At 38.8% G+C, this 12,447-nt stretch overlaps 1 protein-coding gene across 1 annotated transcript in view; it reads right to left on the bottom strand.

The window, feature by feature from the left end:
* Positions 1-12,447, bottom strand: part of DTNBP1 (dystrobrevin binding protein 1) — a 112,668-nt gene that overhangs the window by 86,535 nt on the left and 13,686 nt on the right. The window contains exon 4 of the mRNA XM_007539268.3: positions 2,147-2,207. Within this exon, the coding sequence (XP_007539330.2) occupies positions 2,147-2,207 (61 nt within the window). The remainder of the gene's footprint in view (positions 1-2,146; positions 2,208-12,447) is intronic.

The raw sequence follows: 12,447 nt of genomic DNA, 5'->3' as shown, positions 1-12,447 counted from the left end.
TCATTATAAATTATTGCCAAGGAAGAAAAATTAAAGTATTTTGTAAATCTTACAAAGAAAGCCTAAGCATGGAAGTCGGGCGGTAGCACAGCAGGTGGCACAAAGCACAAGGATCGGAGGAAGGATCTGGGTTCGAGGCCCCGGCCCCCCACCTGTAAGGGAATCGCTTCACAGGCAGTGAAGCAGGTATGCAGGTGTTTTTCTCTCCTCCTCTTCTTTCCCCTCCTCTCTCTATTTCTCTCTGTCCTATCTAACAATGACGACAATGAAAAACAAGGGCAACAAAAGGGAAAATAAATAAATATAAAAAAATAATAATAAAAGCCTAAGCACAGCATAATCACCACTGGTAACAGCTATTTGTTTTCGAAGCTATTGTTCTGAATTCCCAACTAAGAATTCATTTTAAAATATATTTTATTTTAATGAGAGAAACAGACCAACACAACAGAGCACTAATCAGCTCTGGCTTTTGGTGATGCAGAGGACTGAACCTGGGATTTTAGAGCTTCAGACTTTAGAGACTTTTGAAAGCCTTTTTGCATAACCATTATGCTATTTCCCCTGGCCAATAATTAAATTTAAAGTGCGCTAGTACCAAGTAATTTATCAAGCAAGACTGAATTGTTCATAAATATATTTGCCTCAGCAAAATAAAATGGTTTAAAGGCAACCAAAGACACCTAAGTAAGGCCTAACAAAACAAACATATATTATGTCTAAGACAACGCTTATCAAAGGTGTACATATGAAATATATACACTTATTTCAACAATACATCACAGAAATTCAAACTAATTATTTTTTTAAAGATAAACACTGCATTTCTGGAAAGTGATTTAACAGCCATGTGTAACTAAACTCTTAAACTAAGCTTAAATAAAGAACATAACTGAGGAATTATAAAACTGTGATTCCAGAAATTTCACAACTGGCAACTGAATTCATTTTAAGATACCCTGCAAAAACTTCTAAGAAAATAGAATTTTTTTTCTTGTTTTGTTTTGTTTTGTTTTACCAGAGCACTGTTCAGCTCTGGTTTATTGTGGTGCAGGGAATTGAATCTTGGACTCTGGAGCCTCAGGTATGAGTCTCTCTCTGCATAACTATTATGCTATCTACCCCTACTCTTATCATATATATATATTCTCTTTTGTTGCCTTTGTTTTATTGTTGTAGTTATTATTATTGATGCCATTGTTGCTAGATAGGACAGAGAGATAGAGAGGAGGGGAAGACAGAGAGGGGGAGAGATAGACACCTGCAGACTTACTTCACCTCTTGTAAAGCGACTCACCTGCAGGTGGGGAGCCGGGGGCTAGAACTGGGATCCTTACAAGTCCTTGCGCTTTGCGCATTTTTTTTTTCTTTAATTAGAAAAATTTTATTTTAGGGAACTAGACAGTAGTGCAGCAGGTTAAGTGCACATGGTGCAAAATGTAAGGACTGTCACAAGGATCCTGGTTTGAGCCCCCAGCTCCCCACCTACAGGGGGTCATTCACAAATGGTGAAGCTGGTCTACAGGTGTCTTTCTCTCCCCCCCCCCCGTATTCCCCTCCTCTCTCAATTTCTCTCTGTCCTATCAACAAAAAAATAAATAAATAAAAGAAATCTTTTATTTTATTTTTAGTATCTTAATGTTATGTTTTTTTCTTAATCATTTAATTGGGGTGGGGGGAGCTAGTAGTTTACAGTACAGTTGCTAGCACATGGGCACCATTCCTCCTCTTCCCATGATAGGTGTCTGCAGAACACTCTCATCCACAACTTAGGTCCTTTTCCACCATCATGCACCCCAATGTCCTCTCCACTCCCTCCTTCCCACTCCTTCCCCAGTTCCTTCTGCTTTGGTACAACACAGCAGAAATTTAATTTCTTAAGAACTAGTATCTAGCACTGGAAAAAGTATTTCCCCCCACAAGGATAAGAATAACCAATTCTTTTTTTTCTTCCTTTACCTGTTTTATCTATTTTATTGTAATGAGACACATATATACAGAGAGACACAGAAAGACCAGAGAACTAGTCAGCGCTGGTTTATGGTGATGTTGGGAATTGAACCTGGAACCTTAAGGCTTCAGGCATGAAAGTCTTCTACACAATCATTATATTGTCTCCCCAACCCAAGACTAATCAATTCTTTACCTCTCCAGCATTTGCACATTCCTTAGCTCTTCTATGAAGTGCAGCCCATGTATCTTCATACCTAAGAAAGGTAAAAAATAAGTCAACATGAAATCACACACTGAAGTAAATGCTCTTCCAAGATGAATCTGGAATATCTTGTGGTGCCAGAAGAAAAGATTTAAAAAATTATGGGGAAAACTCACATGCCCTAATATGCAATAACTTGAACAAAATAAATAATAGTAGTAGACTATAACTTAAAGAATAAAATATCATGAGTTCAGTGATTTAAATTAAAGCAGTAAGTAATGGGTAAAAGGAAAACTTTCCTTATAGTAGAATCCCAGTAATAATTATCAAAATAATAACAAAAACAGAGAGTCATTCAGTAAACTCAATAATACTAACTTTAGAGAAGAATTATAAGATGCCAAAATCAGTGACTGAAAGGACAGTGTATTTACACTGTCTTAAATTAAAATTAAGAGAGTTATTAATTAAAAGGGGCAAACAGTATTAACAACAGAGAAACCTGGCAGACATTTTCTTAACTACAATGGTCATTCTTAGCATCAACCGCAATGAGATACATCAACAATGTGTGCCTACTGAGAGGATGCACTCGAAAGGATACGTTATTCCTCCAATTTGTTTTCATCAAAAAGGCACTAACTTGAATTTTTTTAAAGTTGTTATTTATAAAATGGGAATACTGAAAAGACCATAAGATAAGAGGGGTATGTTTCCACACAACTCCCACCACTGGAACTCCATATCCCATTCCCTCCCGATAGCTTTCTTGCTCTTTAACCCACTAGGAGTATGGACCCAGGGACATTATGGAATGCAGGTCTGGCTTCTGTAATTGCTTCCCCGCTGAACATGGCCATTGGCAGGTCTATCTATACTCCCAGCCTGTCTCTCTCTTTTCCTAGTGGGGCAGGAATCTGGGGAGGTAGAGCTCCAGGACACATGGTGGGGTTGTCTGCCTTGGGAAGTCTGGCTGGCATCATGCTACTAGCATCTGGAACCTGGTAGCTGAAAAAGAAGTCTATTTTAGGTATATTCCAAGGGGCCTATGGCCTACCTAATTTTTGCCGGCGCCTGACATCTAATATGCAAGTGACCTAAGCTATTGTCTGGGGGGATGGTGTCATAGTTACTACTTGAATTTTATCATGAGAAAATAGGTAAAATAGGGGGGCAATCTGCAAAATAATAGGGCAGTACTCTTCAAGTAGTGAAGACAAGAAAGCCAAAGACTCAGTAACTGAGCCCCAAAGAGAACACCGGTGGGTGGCAAGATATGACAAAATTCAGTAACTGATCCTAGATTGGTTCTGATGCAAAAACTAGTGGGACAACTCATGAAATTTGAGTAAGTATTGCTTATCAATGCTAGATATGATAAATATTGTCTATCAGTGCTAATTTCTTGGTTTCAGTCACTGTGTACACTCCTCAAAATACATAAAATGATAACTGACAAATATGAAGGGAGAAATATAGTTCTTTAAAACCGGACTTCAATAGGTCTCCTACAGTAAAAGATAAAATAACCAGGTAAAAGACAGATGAGAGGACTTGAAAGCACAAAAAATTGATTAGCTATACAGAATACACAGAGTACTTATTATTCTCAAATGCACATGGAACATTTCCCAGAATAGATCATGGTTGGAGTTACAAATTAAATCAACAGATTTTAAAGATTTATGGGGTTGGGTGGTGGTGTACCTGGTTGAGTGCACATGCTACAATATGCAAGGACCTGGGTTCAAGCCCCTACCTACAAGTAGGGAAGCTTCAAAAATGGTGAAGCATTGCTGCAGATGTCTTTCTTCTTCTCTATCGCCCCCTTCCTTCTCAATTTCTCTCTGTCTCTATCCTAAATAAATAAAGTAGAACTCTATATATTTAATGAATGAAAAGGAGAGAGACAAGGACTTGAGTCCACAGCTTTATGCATACAAGTCCTGTGCTCTACCAGACTCTAAAGGGGGGCATGTGAGAAATCTGAATCTCCTGCTTGAATTTGTTGTGTACCAAAAAATTATCTAAAAATAAAAGTTTTGTTATAAAGAAGTAGATATTAAAGTATTTTCTGTGAGACATCAGGTAGTGAGAAATCAGTAACAAGAGAAAAACTGAAAAATTCACAAGTCAGTTTAAATTAAATATAGCCATAAAAGTGAAAGGGTATTTGAGGTAACATGTACCATCAGAGGCTGTGATAACACAAGCACAAAGGAAAAGGCTCATTTAATCTGGGAGAACAAGTAACCAGCAAAAAGGAAGGTGAAAATGTAAGCCAAAGCCCAGACAACTATGTCTGAAAAACCACATTGGACTTTGAGATTCCAAGAAAAGTATGATCTTACATTATACTCATTTGAGGATCCATAAAAACATGAAAGCTTTAAAAGCTACAAAAATTAAGCAGTATTTACAAAACCAGCTCTTATTTTCCTGATGGCCACTGAGATGAAGTCAACTGCTTGGCAAAGTATTTAAAGAACCTGGCTTGTGTACTTTCTGGGACATGTGGTGGACAGGTTAGAAATCTGGAAACTAACTAAGCAAAAATATATTAATATAATACAGGCAAGCACACTTTTAAACAATGAACTGTCATTTTTGTAGGACTTATTTTTACTATTGGTAACAACAAAAACATGGTAGAAAACAGATGAATTAGACAGGTGAGAAGGGAAAAATCCACTGCATACAATGTTCAGAAAGACAAGTATATTCAGGAACTGACTACTCCTGAAAGGAAACTTTTTGACATACATGGACAGGAAGCAGACATGTGGGATGAACAAAGAACCAACATATATGTTGAGGGACTCAGGGATTTGGCAGTATCAATAGTGTTAAATTTAACCTAGCTAAGATATTTCTCTTGGGAAATTGTTGTATTTATGACAGAAATATAGTTCTAAATGATATGAAAAAAAAAGCCACTCCTCTAAAAAAAGATAACTTTGGCTATGAGAACAAAGAAATCTGTTGAAATTATATGGAAGTTTTCATTTTTACTACAGCAAATGACAGCTACAACTTACATGGCTTTGATATGCTTGCACTAGATATGGTGGATGATGTAATGGCAGTGCCTGATGTGAATTACTCTCCCAGTAGGAGAGTCTAGGGAAATATCACAGTAGTTATACAACAGACTTTCATGCCTGAGGCTCACACATGCCAAATGCACTCTCCAACACCACCATAATACTATAATACAGAGCTTAATAGTGCCACAGTAAAAAAAGGAAAATAAAAAAAGAAAAAAAATCTTGAAGGGAGAAAGACTCAAAAACATAAAATTAGAAAACAGAAGTAAAGGCTTACTACAATTCTATACAAATTAAAAAGAAACATGAGAACACTTATGAACAATTGTATATGTATAAGCTGAATGACTTAGATAAAATGTACAAACACAAAATCTATAACAAGACTGAATCCCAAATTAAAGAAATACTGACTAGACCTATAATCATTAAGGAGACTGGATTAAGAATCAGTAACTTCTCCAAAAGGAGGAAACTTCACAAGTGGTGAAGCAGTACTGCAGTTGTCTCTTTCTCTCTCCCCTCATCTTCCTCTCCTCTTTCAATTTCTCTCTGCCTATCAAATAAAGCAGTGTGGCAGGTAGGTGTCTCTTTCTCTTTCATCTTCCCTTCCTCTCTCAATTTCTCTCTGCCTATCAAGTAAAATAAATAAACCTTCAATTGATGCTGATTTGCATTTGGAAAAAGTGAATGCTCTTTTTTTTTTTTACTTCTTTTGTCACCAAGGGTGCAGTGACTGCAAGGCTCCACACTCCCAATAGCCATTTTCTCCTTTTCTTTCTTTCTTTTTTGATAGTGGGTGAAAGGGAAGAAGCGAGGGAGAGAGGGGAGTGAAACTTGAAGCATGGGTCCACTGTCTGTAAATCTTTTCCCATGCAGGTGGAGACCAGAGGCTTGAATCCAGGTCCTCTTGCACAGTGGGACTGTGTATACTCTACTGGGGAGATGCCATAGGGTGCACCCCCCCCCCTTTTATGACAAAAGCTCAATAATCTAGAACTCTGAGTAAACTCAACATAATAGAAATCATATATGGAAAAACCTACAGAGGGTGGAGGTATAGCATAATGGTTATGCAAAGAGACTTTCATGCCTGAGGCTCTCAAATCCCACGTTCAATCCTCCACTCCGCCATAAGCCAGAGCTGAGCAGTGCTCTGGTAAAAAAAAAAAAAAAAAGAAAAAGAAAAAGAAAAGAAAAGAAAAGAAAAGGCCTACAGGTAACATACTCAGTGTGAAAAACTAAAGCTTGTCCTTTAAGATCAGTAACAAAATAAAAATACTTGTTTTGGATATGTATATGTAAAATGGCATTAGAAAATCTAGCTAGAATAAGTAGGCAAAATAATTAAGAAGAAGAGGAGATACTTGCAGTACTTACTTCACCACTCCCTCTTGAAGGTGGGGCCTGGGGGCTTGAAGCCCAGTTCTCACACATTGTAACGTGCACTCTACCACAAGCGCCACCTCCTTGCCATGTCCCTCTGAATATTTATCTTCTTCTAGGTACTTAAAAAAAAGTTTTTAAGGGGCCGGGTGGTGGTGCACCTGGTTGAGCACACATGTTACCTTGGTTCAAGCCCCCAGTCCCCACCTGCAGGGGGAAAACTTCACAAGTGTTGAAGCAGTGTTGCAGGTGTCTCTCATCCTCTCTTAACTCCCCATTCCCTCTCGATTTCTGACTGTCTCTATCCAATAAATAAATAAAGATAATTTAGAAAATTATAATGACCAAAAGAACAAATTTCAGATTACTATCAAAATACTAATAGTATTCTTTAAATGCAGTAATAGGGGAAAAAATGTAACCAAAATTTATATTCAAGTCAAGAGGTCCTGAACAGTTAAAGCAATCATGAAAAGAAGAACAAAGTTGAAGGGAGTCGGGCTGTAGCGCAGCGGGTTAAGCGCAGGTGGCGCAAAGCACAAGGACCGGCATAAGGATCCCGGTTCGAACCCCGGCTCCCCACCTGCAGGGGAGTCGCTTCACAGGCGGTGAAGCAGGTCTGCAGGTGTCTGTCTTTCTCTCCTCCTCTCTGTCTTCCCCTCCTCTCTCCATTTCTCTCTGTCCTATCCAACAATGACAACAACAATAATAACTACAACAATAAAACAACAAGGGCAACAAAAGGGAATAAATAAAATAAATATTTAAAAAAAAAAGAACAAAGTTGAAGTAATCATACTGTCTGACTTCAAAACAGAAGCAGATGGTAGGGGAGATAGCATGACAATTATGCAACATACTTTGATGTCCGAGGCTCTGTTATTGGTACCACCTTAAGCAAGAGATGAGCAGTGAGTGATTTGGTTTTTCTCCCTCCTCCTCTCCCCTCCCTCCCCCCCAACCTGTGTGTGCGCATGTGTGTCTATCTTTCTCTGTATCACTCATTAAAATAAAATTAAATAAAACATATAGCTATAGCAATCAAAACTGTGTTAATGTTACAAATACAGACCAATGAAACAGAGTCCAGATATAAAGCCCTCACATATCTGACAAAGCAATTTTCAATTCCATTCAATGGAGAAAGGTTAACCTTTTCAACAAAGGGTACCAGAAAAACTGGACATACATATGCAAACAAATGTAATTAGGACCTTATTTAATACCACACACAAAAATTATCTTCTGGGCTACTGAAGTAGCATAATGGTTATGCAAAATAACTTTCATGCCTGAGGCACTAAGGTTCCAAGTTCAATCCAGTCCCCAGCACCATCATAAGCCAGAGATGAGCAGTGCTCTGGTAAAAGGGGAAAAAATTAAGTTATCTGCAGATGAAAACTCCAAATATAAAAACTTAAAACTATAAAATTCTTAGAAAAAATTCAGGGGAAAGTGTTATGGCAATAATTTCTTGGATAGGAAATCTAAATTAGAATTCTTCAAAATTAAAAATTTTTGTGCATTGGGGTGGGTGGGTGGGGGAGAGTACAGGTCCAAAGAGGATGACAGAGGACCTAGTGGGGGTTGTATTGTTAAATGGGAAACTGGGGAATGTTATGCATGTACAAACTATTGTATTTACTGTTGAATGTAAAACATTAATCCCCCAATAAAGAAATTAAAAAAATAAAAAAATAAAATAAAATAAAAACTTTTGTGCATCAAAGAACATAATCAACTGAGTAAAAAAAAGAACACACACACACAAAGATTAGAAATAATTTCAAATCACAATTTCTGAAAGGGGATTAATATCTAGAACTGCTAAGACAGAAATCACCCTACCCCAAAATGTTCAAATGTGAATGACATCCTCTGTTGTTGGGGAAATGCAAATCAAACTAATGAGGTACCGTTTCACACCAGTCGGAATGACTACAACCAGAAAAACAAGTTTTGGTGAGAATGTGGAGGAATGGAAATGACTGACAGGAATGCAGAAGTTCTGACATATACCACCACATGAATAAACCTCGGAAATAATACACTGAGTGAAACAGAAGTTGTAAGAAAACAAATCATGTATAATTTCACTTATATCAAGTGCCTAAAGCAGTCAAACTCAGATAAAAACAAAGGACAATGATGCTGGTTAGAGGTAGGGGGGTAGTCTTTTAATGGCTAACGAATTTCAGTTCTGCAAGATGAAGGACTGGCTGGATGGTATGCGGCTGGGCCACATGTGCCACCAGAGTTGAGTTGATTCCCACTGCACTGGGAGGAGTTTTGGTGCTGTGGTGTCTCTGTCTCTGTCTCTGTCTGAAAAAGTCAGCCCAGAACAGTGAAGCCAGCTGCAGAGTCAGAAAACCAACAGCAGCAACAAGTCTTCCTCCCCTTCCCCCTCCTCCCCCCTCAGATGCAAAACAAGATGTTATTTACTTAACATTTCTGAATTACATACTTAAAAAGGGTTAAGGTGGTAAAGTATATGTTGTGTATTTTGCCATAATTTTTTTTATTTTTTCCCTTTATTGGGGATGATCAATGTTTTACATTTGACAGTAGTTTGTACATTCATAACATTTCTAATTTTTCCACATAGCAATACAACCCCCACCAGGTACTCTGTCATCCTTTTCCAGGACCTGTACTTCTCCCCCACCCCCCAACCACCCCAGAGTCTTTTACTTTGGTGCAATATACCAACTCCAGTGCAGGTTCTGCTTAGTGTTTTCTCTTCTGAATACGGCCATACCACCCTGCGATCTCATCTGATCTCAGAAACTAAGCAGGGTTGGGCCTGGTTAGTACTTGGATAGGAGTCATAATTTTTTTTTTTATAAGCGTGATCATTTTATTTTATTCACGTAGCCAGGGCTTCATATATGTGTATTTTTGCCACTCCTAGGTTGACTTTTTCATTCCCATAGAAAGAGACGGGGGAAGGGAGAGATCCCACAAGGTGTGAGCTTCCCCTGCTGCCATGGCAACCACAGATGGGATGATAAAGCCATAACCTGGGCCTTGGTAGGTATGTGCCTATCTGGTGAGCTGTCTTTTGGCCCTTGACCATTTTAAAATGTTTTTTCTTCCATTTAACTATTTATTTCAAGGAGAAAATAACGTAGTTCAGTCCATGAATGGATGTATTAGGGACATCTTATGGTTATAAATTTTTCATATTTAGTTCCCAAATGTAACTTATCAAAAAAAAAAAAACTACACAAAACACTACACCTCTAAAATAAACCTTTCAATTGAAATTCTGTCAACTAAATCACTAGATCAAAAGATAAATACAAGATATAGTAAATAGTAGACTATTATTAATTTTTACCATCTTTTTAAAATCCTCATTGTTTTTCATTCCATAAAACCAAGCAAGAAGTTAATACAAAATTAATTACTTTTTATTTCAGAGAAGGAAAATACCTCTAAATTTAGCAGCCCTATGAAGAGCAAGAAAAAGGGAGAATGTCGGTATGACTTTGTGGCAATAAATGCAGGTGACTTGCTGCACACATCTCTATCACACTGTCGCATGACACATTACTAAGCATAGAACGATACATAATCACATAGTTAAAGCACACTTTAAGATCTGTCTATTTCATAAGAGAGGGAAGGATATCGGAGTACATACTCTGACATATGTGGTACTGGGTATCACACCTGAAAGCCCTTTGCTCTACTGTCTAAGTCACCTCCTTAGCCCAGAAATCACATCTCACTCATCATCAAAAGGCCATCTTCCTCTTTCTGTTCACAATGGACATAGGTTTCAGTTCTTCCAGCATGCAGCTGCTGGGCCACAGGGCAATTTGGAGTAACTCTAAGAAAATATCGAACTCTTTTCACTGTGGTTGTATTATTTTACCTTCCCAGGAACAACATATTTGGTTTCTAACTTTTCCACCTTACCAACACTTGTTATTCTTATTTACTATAGCCATGGCAGTGAGTATGAACTGCTATGAACCAGTATCTCAGTAAGACTTTGATTTGTGCTTCCCTGCTGACTAGTGATGCCAAGCACTTTTCAAATCTTTAATGGCCATGAGAACTTCTTTCATAGGAAAATGTCTATTCAAATCTTTTGTCTATTTATTTTATTATTATTATTATTATTTTAATCACTGAGGTTTCACTGCTCCAGACCGACTTTTTCCAGGTAGACAAAGAAAGAGAGATAGAGTAACAACACAGTACTAAACTTTCCTTCAGTTTGGTGGGGACTGGGCTCACACCTGGTTTGTGCCCATGCCAAAGTAAGTGCACTATTCAAGTGAGCTATCTTGCTGGCCTTCTTTTGCCTACTGAGTTTCTGCTGTTGAGTTATAAGAGTATTTTATATATTCTAGATAGAAATCCCTTACGATCTGAAAATATGTCTGCTATTCTTTGTACTGTTTCACTTTAAAAAATGTATTTATTGTCATGGGGGCTTCACCTTTTCAAGCCAAATTTTTTCCAGATGCAAAGAGACACACAGAGACAGAAAGAAAAAAAAAAAAAAAGAGGGAGACACCACGTCACTAAAGTCTCCTCCAGTGTGGTGGGAGTCAAATTCAAACCTGGACCATATGCAGACAAAACAGGCATACTATCCAGGAAAGCTATTTTGCTGATCTTGTTTCACTTTGTTGACAGTGTTCTTCGAAGTGCAGTTTTTCTTTTTTTCTTATATTATGTCTAGTTTACCTATTTTATCCAGCTTATGCTTTGGGTGACAATAGTAAAGAAAGCCGGATGGCAGACTGAGAAGCCGCTAACAGCGTGTTCTCTGATCACTTCTTCTGGAAACGGTTCCAGATGCCACCAGGATGCTGGCCAGGCTTCCCTGGATTGAAGACCCCACCAATGTGTCCTGGAGCTCAGCTTCCCCAGAGACCAACCTTACTAGGGAAAGAGAGAGGCAGACTGGGAGTATGGACCAACCAGTCAACGCCCATGTTCAGCGGGGAAGCAATTACAGAAGCCAGACCTTCTACCTTCTGCAACCCTCAATGACCCTGGGTCCATGCTCCCAGAGGGCTAGAGAATGGGAAAGCTACCATGGGAGGGGGTGGGTTATGGGGATTGGGTGGTGGGAATTGTGTGGAGTTGTACCCCTCCTACCTTATGTTTTTGTTCATTAATCCTTTCTTAAATAAAAAATTAAAAAGAAAGCCATGTATTGAGGCCAAGTGAAAGCTCAGTGGGTAAAGCACATGTTTCCCCAGGTGTGACATCTTGAGTTTGAGCCCTGGGAACTAGGGAAATAGCATAATGGTTATGCAAACACTCTCCAGCCTGAGGAACTAAAAGTCCCCAGTACCACTCTAAGCCACAGCTGAGCTTTTTTAAGCTAAAAAAGCAAATATATTGAGTTTGAGGCCTGGCACTACAGGGAAACAGTATAGGTAGTACCACAGAAGGTCTATGGATGGTGAAGTTCTGCAATCCATAACTATCTCTCCCTCTCCCTCCCCCCCTTCTTCCTCTCTCCCTCTCTCCCTACCTCAAAAATATAGCATGAAAGTAGGGTTGGGAGGTACCCAGGCATACATCTTCAGTTTGTTTCCAGGCAACACATTAAGAAAAGGCAATCATGGGGAGCTGGGCGGTAGGGCAGTGGGTTAAGCGTACATGTTGCAAAGCACCAAGGCCAGCATAAGGATCCCGGTTCAAGCCCCCAGCTCCCCACCTGCGGGGTGGGGTGGGGTGGTGCTTTATAAGCAATGAAGCAGGTCTGCAGGTATCTTTCTCTCCTCCTCTGTCTTCCCCTCTCTCGATTTCTCTCTGTCCTATCCAATAACAACAATGGTTATAACAACAATAACAATAACAACTACAACAAGCGCAACAAAGTGG

The sequence above is a fragment of the Erinaceus europaeus genome, chromosome 4 (genome assembly GCF_950295315.1).
Source record: "Erinaceus europaeus chromosome 4, mEriEur2.1, whole genome shotgun sequence".
Classification (NCBI taxonomy): domain Eukaryota; kingdom Metazoa; phylum Chordata; class Mammalia; order Eulipotyphla; family Erinaceidae; genus Erinaceus; species Erinaceus europaeus.
Note: the sequence above shows the minus strand (reverse complement) of the source record. Positions and strands in the feature narration are given on the sequence as shown.